The sequence below is a fragment of the Pleuronectes platessa genome, chromosome 14, assembly GCF_947347685.1.
Source record: "Pleuronectes platessa chromosome 14, fPlePla1.1, whole genome shotgun sequence".
NCBI classification, from domain to species: Eukaryota; Metazoa; Chordata; class Actinopteri; order Pleuronectiformes; family Pleuronectidae; genus Pleuronectes; species Pleuronectes platessa.
This window is the reverse complement of record NC_070639.1, coordinates 6,424,718-6,444,876: the sequence shown is the minus strand read 5'-3', so window position 1 is coordinate 6,444,876 and position 20,159 is coordinate 6,424,718. Positions and strand designations below refer to the sequence as shown.

At 40.2% G+C, this 20,159-nt stretch overlaps 2 protein-coding genes across 2 annotated transcripts in view; both read left to right on the top strand.

Annotated features, from left to right (window-relative positions):
- plekhm3 (pleckstrin homology domain containing, family M, member 3) overlaps nt 1–5,327 on the top strand; it is a 30,494-nt gene extending 25,167 nt beyond the window's left edge. Inside the window, exons 7-8 of the mRNA XM_053439864.1 lie at nt 2,721–2,878; nt 5,063–5,327. Of these exons, the coding sequence (XP_053295839.1) occupies nt 2,721–2,878; nt 5,063–5,225 (321 nt within the window). The 3' untranslated portion in view covers nt 5,226–5,327. The remainder of the gene's footprint in view (nt 1–2,720; nt 2,879–5,062) is intronic.
- Nucleotides 5,328–16,398: 11,071 nt separating this feature from the next.
- fzd5 (frizzled class receptor 5) lies at nt 16,399–18,568 on the top strand. The gene has a single exon (XM_053439863.1). It carries the CDS (start codon nt 16,414–16,416, stop codon nt 18,031–18,033), a length of 1,620 nt encoding a protein of 539 aa, XP_053295838.1. The 5' UTR covers nt 16,399–16,413; the 3' UTR covers nt 18,034–18,568.
- Nucleotides 18,569–20,159: the final 1,591 nt, after the last annotated feature.

Genomic DNA, 20,159 nt, shown 5'->3' with positions numbered 1-20,159 from the left:
CAGAAGTTGGTCCGACCCAGTCGACCTTGAACGCCCATCAGAGCATTGAGAGAGCTGCCAGCGGTTTGACTGCTGGTTGACCCAGACGCTCAATATTTGGCTTCAGTCTTGTCTTTGTTGAATGGGCGAGTGTACGAATTAAAAAGGGTTGAACTTGGAAGTTCTGGTTTGAGTGATTGTCCCAGTGTGACCCTGCTGGCAAGTGCGACTTTAATATAGCTAATTATATCGTCACTGGATATTTATAGCAAGTGTTTACAGCAGTATCAGCAAGCGTTTGGGCATTTAAGGAAAATCGAGGAAAAGGGTTCTGAATTTAGAGAAATTAATTATCAGGTTTTTTGAGTGACTCTGTGTGTATTGTGATAAATTGCATCCAGGTTTCAAGCACCTTCGAGAAGCTAGATTTGATTTACTTGTTGTTTTTCTAATATCACCCTTTCCCTCTTTTCATCCGTCCATTTACTTCTATCACCCTCCATCCATCTTTATGTGTCTCCCTCCGTTGTTTCCAGTGTCCCTCCAGAGTACCAGTCAGCCACCAGAGCTGTTCTGCCAGTCGTTTGATTCTGCCCAGTCCAATTATAGAGGTCCTTAATTACTGAGGCTGTCAGCCTCCATCAGGAGAGCCATTCGTCATGTGGACTGGGCTGGACCGGACTGAGCAGTCTCTGTTGGTTTGGTGTGGGCCGTGCTGGACAGAGACCGTTTATTTTAAAGTTGTTGTTTTTTCTATTAAACCTGTGACTGTTGACAATAAGAAAACAATAATAATATGCGTATTATTAAACTCATTTCAAGGTAACAACCATCATAAATTGTTTTCTGGGGGAATCCGTTCATTGTACAGTTTATAAAACGAAGACGGCCCAGAAAGCACTCTGCTAAGGCAAACACCCTATCTCAGTATGTTGAAGAAAGTGCTGACAAAACTAATCCTGGATATGTCCATTTTCCCTTTTTGCTACAACATTTAATGGACTGTTTCTCGAGTCACGTAACACCACTCCACAAAATGTCATTGAAATCTGTTTTGTAGTTTTGATCAATCCTGCAGACAGACAGACAGACACCAGAATATCACGTTGTAGAACACGTACATGAAATTGCACATACTCATAGATATCAGTCCCACTAAAGATAATATTTTTTCATTAACATCCATGGATTATTCCCTGGGACATTGTGAAATAGGGTGTGTTTTCACCAATGCCAAAGAAAGTGAATTTCTGGATCCGGCCCTTTGTCGGGATTTGCGCGGGTTCTTATCTGCCCTGTGTCCCATCCCTCCACCAAGTTTAATGTTTTTAATCTAAAGTCTTTATTTTGGTTTAATTTCGGCAAAAACCCAGAGATATTCTGTTTCCTATCATATGGAACAAAGGTGGAATGATGTCATATTTGGCAAATTTGCTTGAAAAGTGACAAATTGACATAATTTACTTTCTATTGATGCTGCTGATAATTTGATATTATACATCATATATTGTGCAGAATGTGTTGTGTGAGTGAAAGCCTCATTCGCTGCCCTTCATCTCGGTGTAAAGTGCAGCAGTCTCTGTCCCTGATGTGTAATTTTCTGCAAAGTGGATCAGAATACCTCAGTGCTGTGTTTCCTCTGTTTGTGTGTGGTTTCTTCCTCCTCTCTCCATCTCATGTCCTCCTCTTCTCCCCTCGTCTAACAAACAGCATGAGGAGGTTATAATTGGGAGGTCCAGAGCTCTGCCAGGTGGAACCACTTGAATACAGGCTCTCGCTCTCTCTCAAGATCTCTCTTGTATATTGTATCTCTACCACTCTTTCTCTTACTCTATACTGTTCTCTCTCTCTGTCTAACTTTCACTCCTCCATTACGCTCATGGCTAAGATGGAATTATTAACATCATACGACAAAGCTTTGTGCCTGTATATATTTTTTACTTTCTGCAAGATTCCGCACAGCTTTTCTTTTCCCCGTTTCTCTGAGTAATCCACTGTCTATTCATGACCACGCAGCTCTACCCCCCTGCTGCCAAAACCCCCTAAACTCAGCTCTTTAAGGAACTTGCCAAGCGTTGCCATTAAAAGGCGTTCACCTCATTTACTGTCTTCCTCCTTCCTTCCCTCAGTTTCCTCTCCTCCTGTTTTCCGGTCTTCCCTCCAAGCCAAAGAGGATACTACTTTCTTGTGGTGATTTTAAAGTCGGTCTTAAAATTAAGTGGTGGAAGACGGAATACTTTATAGGAATACCACATTATAGGAATACTTTGAAATCAAACAAGACCTGTGTGTGTTAACTCTTACTTGTAACAAAGTGTCTCAATCACACCTTTGTGTGTGTTAGAGTGCCACCTCACAGAGGTTTGACTCTGACAGAGAGAGAGAGAGAGAGAAATAAATGAGCCCGACCTGAACCCGACAGACTCGATCCTAGTCCAATGTTATGCCTGATGTCTGCGTGTGTGTGTCTACACTCAAACAATCGAGTGGTGTGCCACAAGGTTGTCCTCTCTGTTTTGCCATTTCTATGCATCTTCTTACATAACAAGTTTAAAAAGTGACTTGTACCAAATCTACCCAGATGATACACTATTATACATTTATTTTACCCATTCAAAATGGGATTTTACATGTTTAAATGTAATTGAAAATAGCATGACTGACAATTTACAGCCTAATGCTGCTGTTTTTCTTCATGTCATTTTTCCTCACCCGTTTCCTCCTCTCTCCTCACCCTGCAGGTGATTGATGGGAAACTGGCTCCCTTCCTGTCTAAGGTGATCAAGTTTGCCAGCTCCCATGTTTTCAGCTGCAGTTTGTGTCGAGAGAAAGGCTTCATCTGCGAGCTCTGCCAAAACGGACAGGTCATCTACCCCTTCCAGGAGAGCGCCACCAAGAGGTACACACACCCAGCACACATTTCAATCATTTTTGACATATATTTATTTTAAGTAATCTGGGATTTTAGGATTTTTATCTGATCTGACTTGTAAAAAGATAGACAAGACCAACAAGCATGTATAAGATTGTATTCATATAAAGAAGCTACAGCTTGAGGAATGCCTCCTTTGCTTGATTTCTGTTGGCCTGGATTGGTCATTTAACATGAGGCTGCATCTTTTAAGCCTTGGAATCTAAAATCTACACTTCCTGAAGACTGAAATCATTTATCTTTTAAAACTGGACATGAACCCACTTTGTACTCTTGAGTGTGCTTTTATTTCACAGCCAACACAAAAAAAATGATCAGAATTTTGCTACACTTTAGTTAAACATTTTACGAATTTTTAACTAAAGTGTAAGCTAATTTGTTTGCAGTTTGTGATGTATTTACTGAATCTGAGTCAGTTTGTGTCTTTATCCACCTTTTAAATATGTGTCATGATCAGTCTACCTTCAGAAGCCTTTGGAGAAGTTCTCTAAAAGGCAGTGAGTTGCATCAAGAACCTTTCTTTTTCTGAGAGTGTATGAAAAAGCTCTCATCATCATGCACTTCTAAATTTTCTCTGGAGAGTGACTGAATGTTCCCTTACAGTAATAACCTACCAGACGGGAGCAGTAGGAAAAGTCACAGAGGTGTGCAGACTCAAACTGATATACGACATTAGAAAAGACGAACAATGAGCTAGAGGTTCAATTCAGTTTGGTTCCTGGTTCTCATGTCCAGAGTTGATGTTCAAAGACCTTGGAGTTGACATGTTTGGGCCCGGTCCTGACTTCATCAAAGTTCGATTCTGTTGACCGAAATAAAAAGTAAACACCTACAGAGAATTTTTGTTTTATTTGACCAGGTTTTGATTGTAGATGTGGCACTTAAAGCATAAAAACAAACATGCTCCTCAGAAATGAAAATGTAGTTTTCACAAACATTGTCATGGTTACTTTGGATTATCAACAGATGAGAGCGAGGTCAGTAACAACCGATGCTATTACTAGGAAGCATGTGCTGGTGATTTTCAGTTTTTCATAAAAATTTTCCATGAGCGAGAAGAGTTGCAGAATCATTATTCCATCAATTGTACTGGTGTTGAGCTAAATATCTTATGCTGGTTTCAAGCACGAAGTCCGGACGTTCTCCTGAAATTCTCCAGAGGGGCTGTATGTGAGAACGTCCGGGTCAGTTGCTTGTGTTTCCTGTCGGCACTCTAGTAAAATGCATGTTGCTGACATTTCTTACGCACAACTAAAACTCTCTGTATGGAGACCAAACGCTGGACAGGAGTAAGAAAGTAGATATTTGGGTGATCTTGTCGAGTTGACCCTTTAAGGTTTGGTGAGGGCATCACATTACATGTGTGAGCAACGTGACTGAGCCTGCTGCTTGTTAGGAACACCGAGGAGGTGGAGGGATTGTTTTAATGACACAGTCCAGAGCTTTGTCTTTGCGACCGATAGTCAGAGCGACAGAGAGCAGAGCGATAACAGCCCATCAGGACAGATTCTTAGAAGACTCTGAGCTGTGGAGGGAAACGTTGACACACACATACACACCTTCCTTGTTGAGTTGTGTTTTATGGCTTGTGGAGGAGGTGTTAAGTGTTAACTGATAACAGCTGAATCTACTGTACAAACTGGAACAGAGCTGTAAAGATTCACTGAGTCTAGCCCTGTCGATTGAGTCATTCACACGCAGACGGAACAGGAAATGTTGTGTTAGTGGATTTATGAAAACAGCAATTAAATGTGTAATGTCGTGTGTAATGTTTGTTGTTTCTGTCAGTAATGGTAACTCAAGCAGGGGACTGTACTGTGAAGCAAATGCAAAAGACACAAGTTACTCTATCGTTGTGTGGTTTAAAATAATCTAACAAGTTCAATAAATCAGTGGCTAAAATAAGTTATAGAAGATAAAATAATACAAAGTTACAAACATTTTTTAAATATGATGAACAAACGAAAATCATATTAATAATGATTTCTATTTTATTTATATGGGGATTTTAACAATTGTCAAAGACACTTTACACAAGTTAAAAACCAAAAATTCTAATAATAGGTAGTATATTTATATATATAAAATACACAAGTTGTTAGTCCTTGTGACCTCGCTAACCTGTGTGATCGTGTTCTTGTGTACTTGCAGGTGCGGCGGCTGCGGTGCCGTTTTCCACACTGAGTGTCGACAGAAAGCTCAGCCGTGTCCCCGCTGCGTTCGGCGAGAGCTGCACCACAAGAGGCCGTCCTCCTTTTGGTCTCCTGATGACGACAGCCCTGGGTGTTTTCACGTGCCTTACCAAGACACCTGAGACACACACACACACACACACACACACACACACACACACACACACACACACACACACACACACACACACACACACACACACACACACACACACACACACACACACACACACACACACACACACACACACTTCGTCGTCAGGTTTGTGTTCATGTGTGTTCACCTGTCAACACACACCTGAGAGGAGCCCGCCTCGCTCCTCTGTAAAGAGCAGGGACATAACCAACTGAAGAACTGCTGCACCAGGCTTCACTCACTGAGCTACTCGTGTTTTGTCGTTGAAAATCGTCACAAATGTCAACGTCCACCTCCACCATCGTGGTCCCTTCACCTCACCCAAGACCTTCCACTTATTTTTTTTATTCCAGGAGTCAAAATATGTCAAATCACAGCAGGTAAACTGGAGAACCTCTAACTGAGGGTTGAAACATTCTGGTGGTTTACTCTAAACAGCATCTTCCACTTGCTCATAAAGTCACACTTAAGTTTTAGAATCTGGTGAAACATTTTCTGGTTCCATCTTCAGGTGTAGAAGCTTTGCTCCCTTTTCTTTTGGGCTATTGGTCAGATAAAAGAATAGAAATAGAAATGTCTCTCTCCTGGACCTCTGGGAGAAAGTGATTTTCTTTGTTTACAGACTCAATTATGACTTGAAGAAAAAAACTGATGAATCTGTAACGGAAAAATAATCATTAGTTTCAGTCCTGCTCAAATTTAAGTGATTGTCCACCTGAAACTTTCTCAAAACTGTAGCTTTAAAAAGTGGCTGTAAAATATTTGCAGGCCAACGGCAGCTGTTGTCGACTTGGATTCTTGTCACTGATGACAATGGAATGAAACATTAAAGGGAATGTTCACATTTGTTCAAGTCTTTTTATTTACAACAGATTTCCATTTAAGGGATGATGGAGAAAATTCACCAGCCTTTTTAATCCAAAAACACTTCCCACAGTTAAAGATTCTTCAGCAGTGTCAGTCAAATCAAGTGGGTTCATATTCCCAAATTTTTTGTGTCTTGAATTCCTGTTTTGAGCTGCATCTCAGCGAGGACACACCGTAACTGGGACACAAAAACAAGGGAATTTTGTAAAAAAGCAGTCTTTTTGTTTTATTCAGCCTGTTTTAATACACATTTTTAACTTGTGAATATAGAAACTAAATGAGTAGAAACTAGAATACAGCTTGATCAGCCACCTCTGATAATTCAAATAACTGTAGAGCATAGACAGGTGCATTCATTTCCGCTATCTAGTGTGGAGTTGCTCAAAATTCTGGTAAAATCTGTGATATTTCTGCACAGACAGAGTGAAATGTGTCCCTCATGGAATCTGTTCATTTCCTGTATGAACAGGAGGAAGAAGGCATGTGAGTGTTTTAAGAGAGACTTGAAACATGTGAACGTACCCTGGAAACAACATTAACTTTCAAGCACAAATTTAGATTTTCTTTGTGGTATATTACATTAAAATTAATATCTTTCAGTTGTGGACCGTTATGAGACTAGGAAGCAATTTGAAAAATGTGATTTCAACTGTTTTCTGAACTATTAGAAACCAAGGATTTGTCTTCTTATTAAGGAAATTGTTCGATAGTTTGAAAATAACTGCTACAGCTATGATCATTATGCTAGAATCATGACATCATCCCCTTTTCTAAAACTAAATCCTGTCAGACTACATGTTGCAGATCACTCTCAAATACTTTACTCAGATTTTATTTATCCCCTAATTCAACCCTTCCTGAGTCCAAAAGAAGCAGTGGGTTTATCTTATTTTGGATAAGATTTGAGTTTTGGGAAAAATATCAATCAAATGTGGGAAAGTTCATTATGCTAATTATGTCTAACTTTTTCAACTTGAAATCTGGTGTAAAGAACTAAATGCAAATTGACGGCTGCTGCTGTTGGTAAAAAAGGAAAAATATGGGCATTCTCATAATAATAATAACTTTATTTGTATAGCACTTTTCAACACAATTGATACAATATGAAATTAACAAACAGAGTTAAGATAATAAAAGTCATAGACCTCATGCATTCCTGTTCAAACCTCTGAGGAGATTCTTTGATCAGATCAGGGATCATTCAAGCAGAACCTTTGTATTTGGATGTTGTAACTTATAAGTTTGAATCGCGTTGATTGAAGTATTGAAAGACGTTTGTTAACTCACTCATTTTTACCAGTTTCTTTATGTAAATGTACAATGTAAAGATATTTTTAATTTTAAGAAGACTCTCAGTCCGAGAACATATTCTTCTCTCTCTCTAAAATACCAGAGGCAATAATCTACTGTAACTTCTCTCTCATTGTTGCCTTCCCCCCCTCCTCCTCCTCCTCCTCTCTTCCTCTGTGATTCTTCCTCCTGTTGTGCTTTATTCATGCAGAATCTATCCAACGTGATAGCCGCTTTAGCTTTTAGTATTTCTATGCAACCTAGATGGCCTTTCTGACTCACTGCTTTCATACGTGTGAAGGTCTGGAAACACTTGTTCACGTTTTCTTGAATTCTTGAAACAGCTGCATTTCCGTCCAATTTTAAGACAAAACTCACTGAAGTTTTAAAGATCTTAAGTGTATTGATAAGGCTCCTTTAAGACACAAAAAGGTAACCACAAAAATGTACTTTATTAAGTATTACAGTTGAATGTTTGTGATAATTAGTGTATTTTTAGTTTTTATTATGTCTCAACAAATAAAATTAAATATTATCTTATGAAGTTTTTCATCCAAAAATTTAAAATTACTCCTAAAAATGTACAATCTCTACGATAAAAATGTTCTGTGTCTTGAGTCAAAAAGGAAAAAACATTTGAAAAGATAGAAAACTACGACTTTATCGTGTTCAAAATCACTTATTATTATTATTATTGTAAATTGGGGGCTTTGTAAAATATCCATGATTTTTTTTCTTTAAAGTTTGATGATATTCTGGATGGAAATGTAGCTGCTTCTTCTTCCTGCAATTTGTTTTCTTTCATTTCAATGTTCATTATTTCTCTTTCACTTCACTCTGATTCTTTTTTTCATCTTTTTGAGCAATAAAAACGTTCACTTTCTAATGTGAATAAGCTGTTGTAAAAGTAAAATCAGCACCAAACTGAGTTACAGGTTTATGAGGACATGTGTATTTCACCGATCAGACCCAAACAGTTATTCATGTTAATGAAGCATGTAGGAAACTGTAGATTGATACTAAATAGCCCTGTAGTTTAACATTTGGCAGGATAAGTGCACTGATGTGTTTAATTTAATGTGATTTGTTTTTACCTTGGTTTGAAGCCTGCAGCCACGTCAGGTGAAGTGTTATTAAGTTATTGTTGCCTGCTGCATAAAAAATTATTTTTGATATGTATTTTTAATTTATTTTTATTTCTTGCTGTATTTGATTTGTGTAACAGTCCACCAGGTGTCAAGATGTATTTTAATCTCGTTTCTTATTTGTGCACACAGATTAGAGTTCTGCTCAGACCTGCTTCTGCCAAATTTGAAGCCCAAACTGTAAGGTTTTGTGTAATTCAGTATAAACTCACTCTGAAGCAGACGAGTCTGAAAAAAAAAAAAAAACCTCAAGTCTTTCCAAAACAAAGCAGCCACATCAGTGGATCTGGTTCAGTTTGCAGTACTAAATATGTCTTAAAAACAAAACAGTTTTCCTGTCAAATAGGTTTAAGGGAAGGTATACAGTATTTAACTTTTATAGAATTTCTCTTTATACTCATATTTTCCCTCCAAATTAAACTCTTTCATGATGAGGAAACATTTGATTTCAAACTTGTGTTGAACTTCATTTTCAAGTTTATATTTTGGACCCAATGAGACTTAATTAGAACGTGATGGCATAATCTCCAGTGATTATTTGATAATTATTTTATCAAACAGAAGAAAGTTTCTGTCTGAAGACTTTTAGTCCTACAAGTCCTGGTTACCCCCAAAAAGTTGAAATGAGGCTTCAGATACTTGAAGGTCTCGGCTCTTAGCTAGAGCAGTTCACAATCCAGATGACTTGAACGTGCCAGTGTGTGTTAAGTTAAAGTTTTTTGTACGTCTCTCTTATGTCTTTCATCTCCCTCTGTTTCGTAAATGTGAAGAAAGTTACAATCCGTAGAGTTTTTTTAATGATATGTTGCAGCCATTTTCATTTTTCCATGTTCATTTCATCATGAGAACAGGATGGAACTGTTCTATATGTTGCATGCACATTATGATCATCGCAGTATTTTTTACTTGATGCTTGGAGAAGAATAAATTGTACAGTATTTAAGCCGAGTAACTGGACTGAGCCTCTTCTCTACTTTGCACAATTTAAGTTATTTGTCTTGTTTTTTGTATCATTGTTTCTTTTCATTGCAGAAAAACTCTTATGCAAAAACAGGGAGTCGACTATTTAATTTAATCTTCCTCTTGTCTGGTTTTGCTCAAATTTGTTTGCTATAGCCACTGATGCCAATAAAGACAAAGTTCGTTAAAGTGAACATGTTTGAAACCTTTGTGTTGTTTGTCAATTTTTTGGTGTATTTTACTTAAAAGGGTAAAGGCTAAAGAATAAGCGCTGATGTTTGCTTGCATCGTTGCTAACAGCGAAAGCTAGAAACACAAGCCATGTACAATATGTTGTTATGAGCACCTCGGCAAAGGTATACGTGACTTTCTTTTAAAGATTTCGAGTATTTAAAGTTTTGATTTTAAATTTAATCAACAACATGGACTGGATGAACTAAGAATAAAAAATAAAAATGTATCTGGTAACAGGTTAACTGGAAAAAAAAGTCACTCAGCTTAACTCTTAAAACCACTCTTGAAACCATCGGTTCTATTTAAAGATGGATGTGATGGCTCCTCAAAAGTGAAACCAAACCTCTGGTGGCTGGCTTCAGTATAGGTCTTTAACCTTGCCTCCTCCATGTAAGCAGGTAGGACGTGGGCCAATCTAAAAAGTCAAAGTACACATCAACGTTCTCTAAATGTTTTCTGTCATTTATGTGTGAATTTTTCTGATACATGTGGTTTTAATTCGTTATTTGACGACATTAAAACGGGGTTAAACATCATGATTAAGAGACCGGCCCACGATAGGTCAAGGGCCTTTATCAGTGGATTCACACAACGACCACTACTGCGCAGACTCTGGCTCAAAATGACATAAAAAGCCCAAGATGGCGGCGCCCGAATCGAGGATAGTTTGGCTTCAAATTTATTCAGTGGCAGAAAGTGGAGATGTTACATAGATTATGGTTAGAACATGCTGGTTTAGTGCTTCTTGAACAGCGAAAGGATTCTGAATCCGGGACTTCTATAATTTAATAGATTACATCGTTGTAGAAGTTCTTTTACTCAACTCTTAGCTCAGACCACATATGACATGATGTTCCTCAACAGATGTTTTTCCAGTTGTCCTTGAATTTCAGTGTTGTTTGCAGTTCTCTCACCAATTTCTGTAATCTTCTTGAAAACTGGATGAAGACTGTGTGAAATGATGGAATCCTCCAGAGCAGACACTGAACGGACCTTGTGACGAGTCTGTTTTCTCAACCGCTGGTTTCGAGGTCAAGAAAGAACTTCCAAACGAGTTCACCTGCCTCAGCGAATCTGCATATTGTCTGCGCGAGCAGGAATCTCATAGGCTGACTCATTTGCCTGTGATGTATGTCGAGCTTTGGGCAAATTGAAGCTGAGTGTCGACCGCGCTTAATTGTCATCGCCAATTAGTGCATTGTGGGACGCCCACAATGGATCAACTGTAGCGAGTAGAACAGAGTCCTTTGTGCTTCTCCAGTGGCCCGCGGGCCAGTCAAGACTCATTTAAGGCCCGAACAACGACGGAGCAGAAATGCCAATGAAAATGAAAACAAAAGACAGTTTAAGGAGGAAAAGAGGACGGAGGGAAGAAAAAGAGGAGGAGGAGGAGGGAGGTGGACAATGGTCACAGAGGAGGGAAGGACCGGGCCTCTCCCAACATGAGGAGAGTGTATGACTTTGACACACACACACACACACACACACACACACACACACACACACACACAGACACACACGGTGCCCCTCCACCCCGACGTTTAGCGAGCTGCTACACAAAAGCTGGCTGGGCCCCAGTGTTCCCAGTGACCTGGTTGTTCAGGGGCTCGTTTGGCCGTGTCGGAGCTTTCAGCAGGTCTGAGCAGAGCAGATTGTCCCCGTGCTTTTGTCAGTGTTAAAGGGTACAACCACTGTTTTTCTACTCAAATAACCATTAAAATGTGTTTTTCCATCAAATGTCATAAAGCATTAAACAACTTCCTCTCCGGGATTTCACTCAGGGAATCGCTGAAGTTACAGTATAACGTTGTTGTTTTTTTGGGGGGGGGGGGTTCAATACTAAATTCATAAATCCAGATTCCTTCCAGAAGAACCACAACAACCTAAATAACAGAGTCAGATGAGGTGCCAACTAAAAAACCCTGTAATTTTCCGCATCTTCAAAGAATTTCAGTAATTTCCATTTTGTTTCAGATGTGTGTTCTGTAAAGTCTCCCTACATGTAGTTTATTACCTTCACTAAGGAGGTTACGTTTTATTGCCGTTTGTCAACAGGATTATGCAAAACCTGCAGAATAGATTTGATTGAAATCTGGTAAAGGGATTTGGTGTATCGTCCAGAAAGTAATACGTAGCATAAAATTGGAATGGTTGATAAATGGTTCTTCAGTTTAGTTCCTGAGTAGACGTTTGTTACACTCATGTCACACGTATGTTACACGTCACCACTGAACAATGAAACATGTTAAAACAAATCTGTGTCTGTTGACTCGATTCACTCTCGTAATCGTTGCTTTGTGTCCAGTGTGAACTCACCTTCAGGTTATTGAATTACCCATGATGCAACTTCACTACAGAACTGTTTCGTTCCTTACAAATGACTCTTATGGTTGCTTTCTTTCACCCGCCCACTCTGCCTCGTTCATGAAAAGCAACATGTGGCGACTCGGAGCGTGTTTGACTGAGGTGATTCGTCAACGTGAGCCAACATCCCTCCTGCTTTTGTTGTCAGAGTTACGCTGTTGATGTGTAGTTCCCCCTCCTCACTGCAATCTGAGTGGACGGAATCCAGACGGTAAAACAGAGAAATGTCTAAAACCGCAATGCATGCTGGGGAAACAAAACCCCAAACCTGTGATTTACAGTGAACAAGGTTGTGTAGGATCATTGTTTCTGCAGGTGCAGGATTTGTGTCCTGTGCATTTTGTTTTGTGTTTCCAAACATCATCATTTCTGACCTCCACATTAAAAAAAGCTGCTGTTCCTCTCGTGAAGACTTTAATAGACTTTTGTGTTCAGGTCTTTTTCAAATGGCCATTCGACAAAACCAAAGTGTTGGAGCTAAGGTTAACAGGCAATGGTTGAGGTAACAGACCGAGTAAGTCAGTGTGTCAATCAGTGAACACAGACGTGCAGATTTGAGTGTGTGTTTGTGTGTGTGCGTGTGTGTGTCCCGTAGTTACCTCATCAGCCAGGGATTCAGGTCACGTCTCCTTGCATTCTTGCTCAAGTCCAAGTCAAACAGGCTGGCCACCTGCATGGGAAAATCACTGTAACTAATTACATATATTTATGTGTGTTTGTGTGTATGTGGACTTAGGACATTGATGCCAGCCAGGCTTTACACATGAACTCTTCACTGTTTGCTTTCATTTATCAAAGTCACCTGAGTGGAGGTGAATCAGACCACGAGAGACTTGTCTTAGCTGATATGTTGAGCACACACATACACACCTTCCCTACTACCACCCACACACACACACACCTTCCCTACCACCCACACACACGCACACACACACACACACACACAAACACACACACACGCACGTTTGTACTTCTATCTCAGTGAGGACACTCACTGGCATAATGCATTCTCTAGCCCCTTACCCTAACCATCCAAACCTAATTCTAACCCTAACTCTAAAACCAAAATGTCCTCACTCTTTAGGGTCTATGCTTAAAATAGTTCTCACTAAGATATAAGAACAGGAAGACACACACCTGCACTACTACCACATACACACATAGACACACACCTCCACCACAGCCACACACACCCTATGAGACCTTTGTCCCTCAGTGAGCGTTGTGACCTTTGTCCGATGTTGAAAATGACTCCATGTGTGCAGAAAGAGAAAAAGCAGAGTCAGAAGATCACCAGAGTTTTTCAGTGATTTGGATTTGTTTTCTGAAGTTACCTGAAACTTCCCCTTCTGCTTCTATTCACTTTGTATCCACACACACTGGTGCATGTTGATAATTGAAGTTCACTGGTTATTGAGCAATAATACTTTCATTTTTTTTTTTATTGGATAAGATGTGTCTGTAACTCTGCACACTGTGAAATATTGATGGTTGATATGAAAGTCTGACCATGTTTGTCCTCTTGTTTACATTCTGTGTTTGATTAAATGTGTCAAATTGAAATAAATAAAACTAATCACACTGTATTCTGGTATTTTTTACCATAGCTCTTGAGCCCCTGTTTCTGTTCAGACATCATAAATAGTTTTTTTTGAATATAATGGTTTTTCCTTGCATCAACTCAGTTGTCATTATATGAAATGTGCTCGCTGACAATGTCTTTGTAAACAATAACTTTTTCTGCATACATCTTATATGCACAATGTTTTATATATTGCATTAAATGTATCAGAGCATAATTTACTGTTAATGATGATCTGTCCTGGCTTCACCTTCAGTGTAAACATAACCAACCACACAAACACTGAATGCAGGTGTTAAACTGATGAGATTACAATGTGTGTGTGTCTGTGTGTGTGTGTATCATATATTAATGTTCCTTTATACCTGATCCTGAACATGTGTCATGACCGGAGATGAAATATTAGCTGGTTCTCATCGGAAAGACACATGTGATTTGAATTTAGAGGGAAAACGGAAAGAAAACAGACCTGACCGACAGATAATATAAAATGTAAAAATGTTTATTACTGTAGATATTGACACTGTGATCAAGTTTAAATTGGTGTGTGTGTGTGTGTGTGTGTGTGTGTCAGTGGGTGGGCAGACCTGATCTATCATCTTATACCTTCAAGCTCCTCTGGTAAACTCAAACCTCCTGATGCAGGAAGTCATAAAGACAACTCAGTGATGCGTTCATGGGCAGTTGGTGACGATCGTAATCATCTGCAGTTTCACTGAGGAAAGATAATCGGGAAATTGACATTTTCACCAACTATATTCATGACTAACAAATCCAGATTAGTGTGAATAGTTTTTTAAGATTATATTAAGATATTGAGAATGTTTCATTTGCAATCCGATGACGAAGGAATTAGGGACATTGTTTTGAAGAAAAAACTCTAAAAGATTAAATTAAAATAGAAATTCAGATATTTCACAACAAGAAGTGTGTTCTACATTCAAATGACACATAGTTGTACTGGTGTATTACTGATCATATATTATGTCAATACATGTTATTATTGCTGAGTTGGACATAATTCTGATTGATAATGTAAATTAATTTGGAAACTCTGAGTTTAAATAATTTGGCTCCAAGCGGTTGATTTGCAGAAAAGAAACAGAAACAAATGTTAACAATTAATAAAAGCTTAATAATTGGGTAACTGTCAAAATATTGCATTGATAAAAATGGTCAAACAACAATTTGAATTGCTAAAAATGTCCTTACTTTGTAATTAATTGCACTTTAGTGGAATGACACAATAAATATAGGCGTTATTTATTGTGTAGTTGATGCATTTCTGTGCCTTTTATACAGCCAATTACAGTCGACCCAGGTTTAATATAGTCTTTGACAAAAGAGCTAACGACCGGTAATGATGTGAAAAACTGTATGTGACTAAATATTCATATTGTCTAAGATGTGTTATTACTGAGCACCTCTTTTACATTATTTTTTTATTTTACCATCTATTTTATTCTTGTTTATCTTTGTATTTCTTAAATAGTTTCTTATTGTTTTACTTCAGTTTTTCAGTTTTTACTTGTAAAACACCTTGTAACTGTTTTAAAAGGTGCTGAATGAATAAAGTGTATTATTATTATATGGTGTTTTATTGTGTTATTGTTTAAGTGGATGTTTGTAAGTCGCACGTCTGTATCTTGTGTTTATGGTCTAAATTGCCTCCAGGATTAATAAAGTTGCGTTGAATCTTTTTGAATATTATTGTAATTTTAATAGCAAAACTGTCAGTTTGTTTAAATTTTAAATCCCCCTCTTCCATCAAATGGGGGCCTGTAATATTAATCCTGATCTTCAGCCTGACCCTCAGTCATGTTGGAGTTGTACTATTTCCCACCGCCCGTGAACGTATCCCTCGGTGTGATGAGAATCTGCAGCTTCACTCAGACTTTATTTCGTCCTGAGGCTCAGAGAGGCTGCAGCTCTGTCAAACACCGGGAGCTTCGGATTCTTTCTCCCCCTGAAGGAAACTGTGGATTATCATCGGGTTGTCGTAGCAGCAGAGAAAACACACGTGTAACTTGACTGTTTTCAGCTTTGTTCCATGTTCCTGAGGGAATAAACCCGGAGAGGACGCGTCCAGCTGCGTTTTTACGCACCAGGTTCCAGACGGACTGACTGGCTCTTTAGTTCATGGACTTTTATTTCCCTCACTAAAGATTTGAATTGTGACTTTTAGTTTCTCACACTTTCCTGGACTCATTTTAGTCTCATTTTCATTTGGTTTGACTCTCACGATGCGACTTTTTCTTGCGTGGAGGAGCCGCAGGGGACAAACAGTCCCGGTGTCAATGTCCCAGGGTTGTTAAAGTGATTGGATCGTGACCGGCGGAGATGAACTTTCTCCACAATGATTGCTGCAGCTCTGGTGAATGACTGACAGCTCGGTGGCGGAGCTGCAGGGACACAGAGGATTGATCCACAGACGCGGAACTTCTTTAAATCACAGAGACGCATGAGGGCGAAGATTTCTTTCAGGCTTCAGACATGGAATCATGAGTTAAATCCAACTTTTCCTTTACTTTTATTACTTTTATCCTCTCAATTAGTTTAGATTTCTAGTTTAATAGATGTGGTTTTTCCCCATGGCACTCATGAGGAGGCACACGCCACGCAGCCCGGTGCTCCCGCGGCCCCTCGTGTTTTCTCTCCTGCTGCTCCTCCGTGGTGCGGGTCTCACCTCCGCAGCCTCCAAGGACCTGGTGTGCGAGCCCATCACGGTGCCCATGTGCAAGGGCATCGTCTACAACCTGACCTACATGCCAAACCAGTTCAACCACGACACCCAGGAGGAGGTGGGCCTGGAGGTGCACCAGTTCTGGCCACTGGTGCGCATCCACTGCTCCCCGGACCTGCTCTTCTTCCTGTGCAGCATGTACACCCCCATCTGTCTGCCGGACTACCGCAAGCCGCTGCCGCCCTGCCGCTCCGTGTGCGAGCGGGCCAAGCGCGGCTGCTCCCCGCTCATGAGCCAGTACGGCTTCGAGTGGCCGGAGAGGATGAGCTGCGAGCGGCTGCCTCAGCTGGGGGACGAGACTCTGTGCATGGACCAGAACAGCAGCGAGACCACCACACTGGCCCCCCCGTTCCCCAAACCCACCCCTAAAGGCCGGACCAGACCCCCGAGCCCCCCTAAGTGTGACAGGGAGTGCCGCTGCAGAGACCCCCTGGTCCCCATCAAGAGGCAGTCCCACGCCCTGTACGGCCGGGTGCAGACCGGCCCCCTGGCCAACTGTGCCCAGCCCTGCCACCAGCACTACTTCTCGGCTGATGAACGGGCGTTCACCAGCTTCTGGTTGGGCCTCTGGTCGGTGCTGTGCTTCGTCTCCACCTTGACCACTGTGGCCACCTTCCTCATTGACATGGAGCGCTTCAAGTACCCAGAGAGGCCCATCATCTTCCTTGCTGCCTGCTACCTCTTCGTCTCCCTGGGTTATATCATCCGCCTGGTGGCAGGTCATGAGCGGGTGGCCTGTGGTACCACTAGCGGTGCTGGTGGTGGTGGAGACCAGCTGCACATCCTCTACGACACCACAGGCCCGGCTCTCTGCACCCTGGTCTTCTTGCTGGTGTACTTCTTTGGCATGGCCAGTTCCATCTGGTGGGTGGTGTTGTCCTTCACCTGGTTCCTGGCTGCAGGTATGAAGTGGGGCAGCGAGGCCATTGCTGGATACTCTCAGTACTTCCACCTCGCCGCTTGGCTCATCCCCAGCGTCAAGACCATCGTGGTCCTGGCCCTCAGCTCTGTGGATGGGGACCCTGTGGCTGGGATCTGTTACGTGGGGAACCAGAGTCTGGAGAACCTCAGGGGATTCGTACTTGCTCCTCTGGTGGTTTACCTCTTCACCGGTTCTCTGTTCTTGCTCGCAGGTTTTGTTTCTCTCTTCCGCATTAGAAGCATCATCAAGCAAGGTGGCACCAAGACGGACAAACTGGAGCGGCTGATGATCCGCATTGGGCTCTTCACGGTGCTCTACACCGTTCCAGCCACCATTGTGGTGGCCTGCCTGGTCTACGAGCAGCACTACAGGCCCGGCTGGGAGCGAGCCTTGGCCTGCTCCTGCCTGACTGAGCGCCAGCGCTCGGGCCTTGGTCCGGACTACGCCGTCTTCATGCTCAAGTACTTCATGTGCTTGGTGGTGGGCATCACCTCAGGAGTTTGGATTTGGTCAGGCAAAACTCTGGAGTCCTGGAGGAGGTTTGTGGCTCGATGCTGCCCCTGCTGGCTGCAGAAGGCCACGGCTCCACCCTCCATGTACAGTGAGGCCAGTACTGCTTTAACTGGACACACTGGAACTGGGCTGACATCAGGGATGTATCACAAAGCTGCTCCCTCTCATATATGAACTGAATGGACTTATTATTATTATTATTATGTTCATATACACACTGAACAGTTTCCCGTGTGGACACTTAGAAACACACAATCCAAACACTCCAGAACGAGTTGTGGACAAACACCTGCAGGACTGTGACTCTGATTATCAGCGCGAATTAAAAAACGGTAAAAATAAACAAGTTACCTGAATCATAACAAATGTATCTTCAAAAAATACAAAAGTATTGGAAAAAACTGAAACCAACAATTTAACTGCTTTAAAGAGTTGAAAAACTTCATTTAATTTTTCAGTCAGAGACACAAGGATCCTCGATGGGATCACACGTTCTTCTTCCTGTTTGTTTATCCTGAGCACTGAGAGAGAAAAACATATTTATTTATGTAAATATTGTATACATTTGATGTAAAAAAAAAGAGAAAATTAGTTGTATAGTGTGATGATTAGTTAGTAAACAACCAATGTCACTGACACGAGTCAAGAGTGAGACACCAGGGAAACGAATCTCTTCTGATTTGAAGTGTGTATAAATTTGTACATATCAGTGTTTGAGTTTGACGTTGAGTGTTTTTGTACCATTACAAACTGAAAAGTTTTTTCTCAGACTTTAGAGTCACTTGACTAATTCAGTCATTTTAACGGACGACTCCAGTGTCTGAAGAGTGAATTAGTTTAGTCAATTACATGTAAACAAACAGGGTGAAACTGACCTTGGCCTTTAGCCTCACCTGCTGGTTAACAGAGGAACTGATTACACCAGGGACTCAAACATGGACCCCACAAGAAAAACATGAGACCCGAGATCCTCAAGGTTGAAATATAAAAATAGTGGAGGCATTAACTTTCTTAGACATAATCAACATTTTTTAAATAATATCTGTTTTGACTCTTCTGCTGTGGATTCTCTGAGGCCATCACGTCCTCTTCGAGGTCCCTGGACCTCATCTTGAGAACCGTTTTTCTAATGATTTCATGACACAGGCTCTGAACAGACGAAAATTTCACATGTTGATAGATTTTTGACACAATAATGTAACAATTAGATAATCAATAATCAACCATTTATATCATTTATTTCTCGTTAAATTTCAGTTCGATTTTGCTTTGGATTCAAAACATTGAACAAGAATTGTTATATTTATTTGTTCTGAAAAAGCAATTTGAAAACATCAGTTTGGAATTTTGAAAAGTGTGACAGGCATTTTTATTGTTTTCTAAAACATTATAGACCAAAGAAATTAAGCAAATTAATTAGGTAATAATAAATATATCCATCCTCTCTGTTACATATAATGTATGTCATTATATTATGTAATACTAATGAGACTTAAACAGTATTTCCACCTTATATACATATTTCTAATCAGGATAATTTGACTTAAAACCAGTTTAAATTATTCTGTATTTAGTTGGAAACTGTGCTGAAATATGTTGTCTGGTAATTCACAAAACAAAAATAATAATCCCCTAGAGTTTATGGAAGGGAAATCTAACTGCAATATCCTAAAATATGAGTTCACACTAAATATGTCCTTATTTTCTTACGAATTAGAGCATAAAGAAGCACTTACGTTGACAAATAATCATCAGTCATCAGAGGACGTTTTATAGGATGGTTTTAAATTTATGTCAACTCACAGTAATAAAACATAAAACATGTTAATTTCTCGATACTTTTATAAGCCAGCAATGCTCTTATCAGTTTAACAAAGCTGGATGCTGTCGTGTAATGTGAAGGAGCCTCACGTCTTCTCTCAGAGGTCATGTTTTTCGAGTGTACACATGAACCAAAAAAAAAATCAACCTACAACTGGAAGATACTACAGAAAGTGAAGCTGTCCCACAGAGATCAGTGTAAACAGTCACAACATTAAAAACAGAATTTATTGATCAAATAACTAAAAATGACTAATTAAACTGAAGTGTTTTTAAAGTTTATTTAATCATCAGTTTGTTTCCTGCCTCCTTCTTCCTGCGGTGATGTGTTGTGACGTCAATGTTGTTGGCCAGTTGTGTTAACTACTGTGTCCACGTGTTAGAAAATATGTCTAATTTATTAGTCTGATTTGAGTGAATGCGATTCGGTGAGTGATGATGTATGATGACAAATGCCGGTAAAAACTGACATTTAGGTT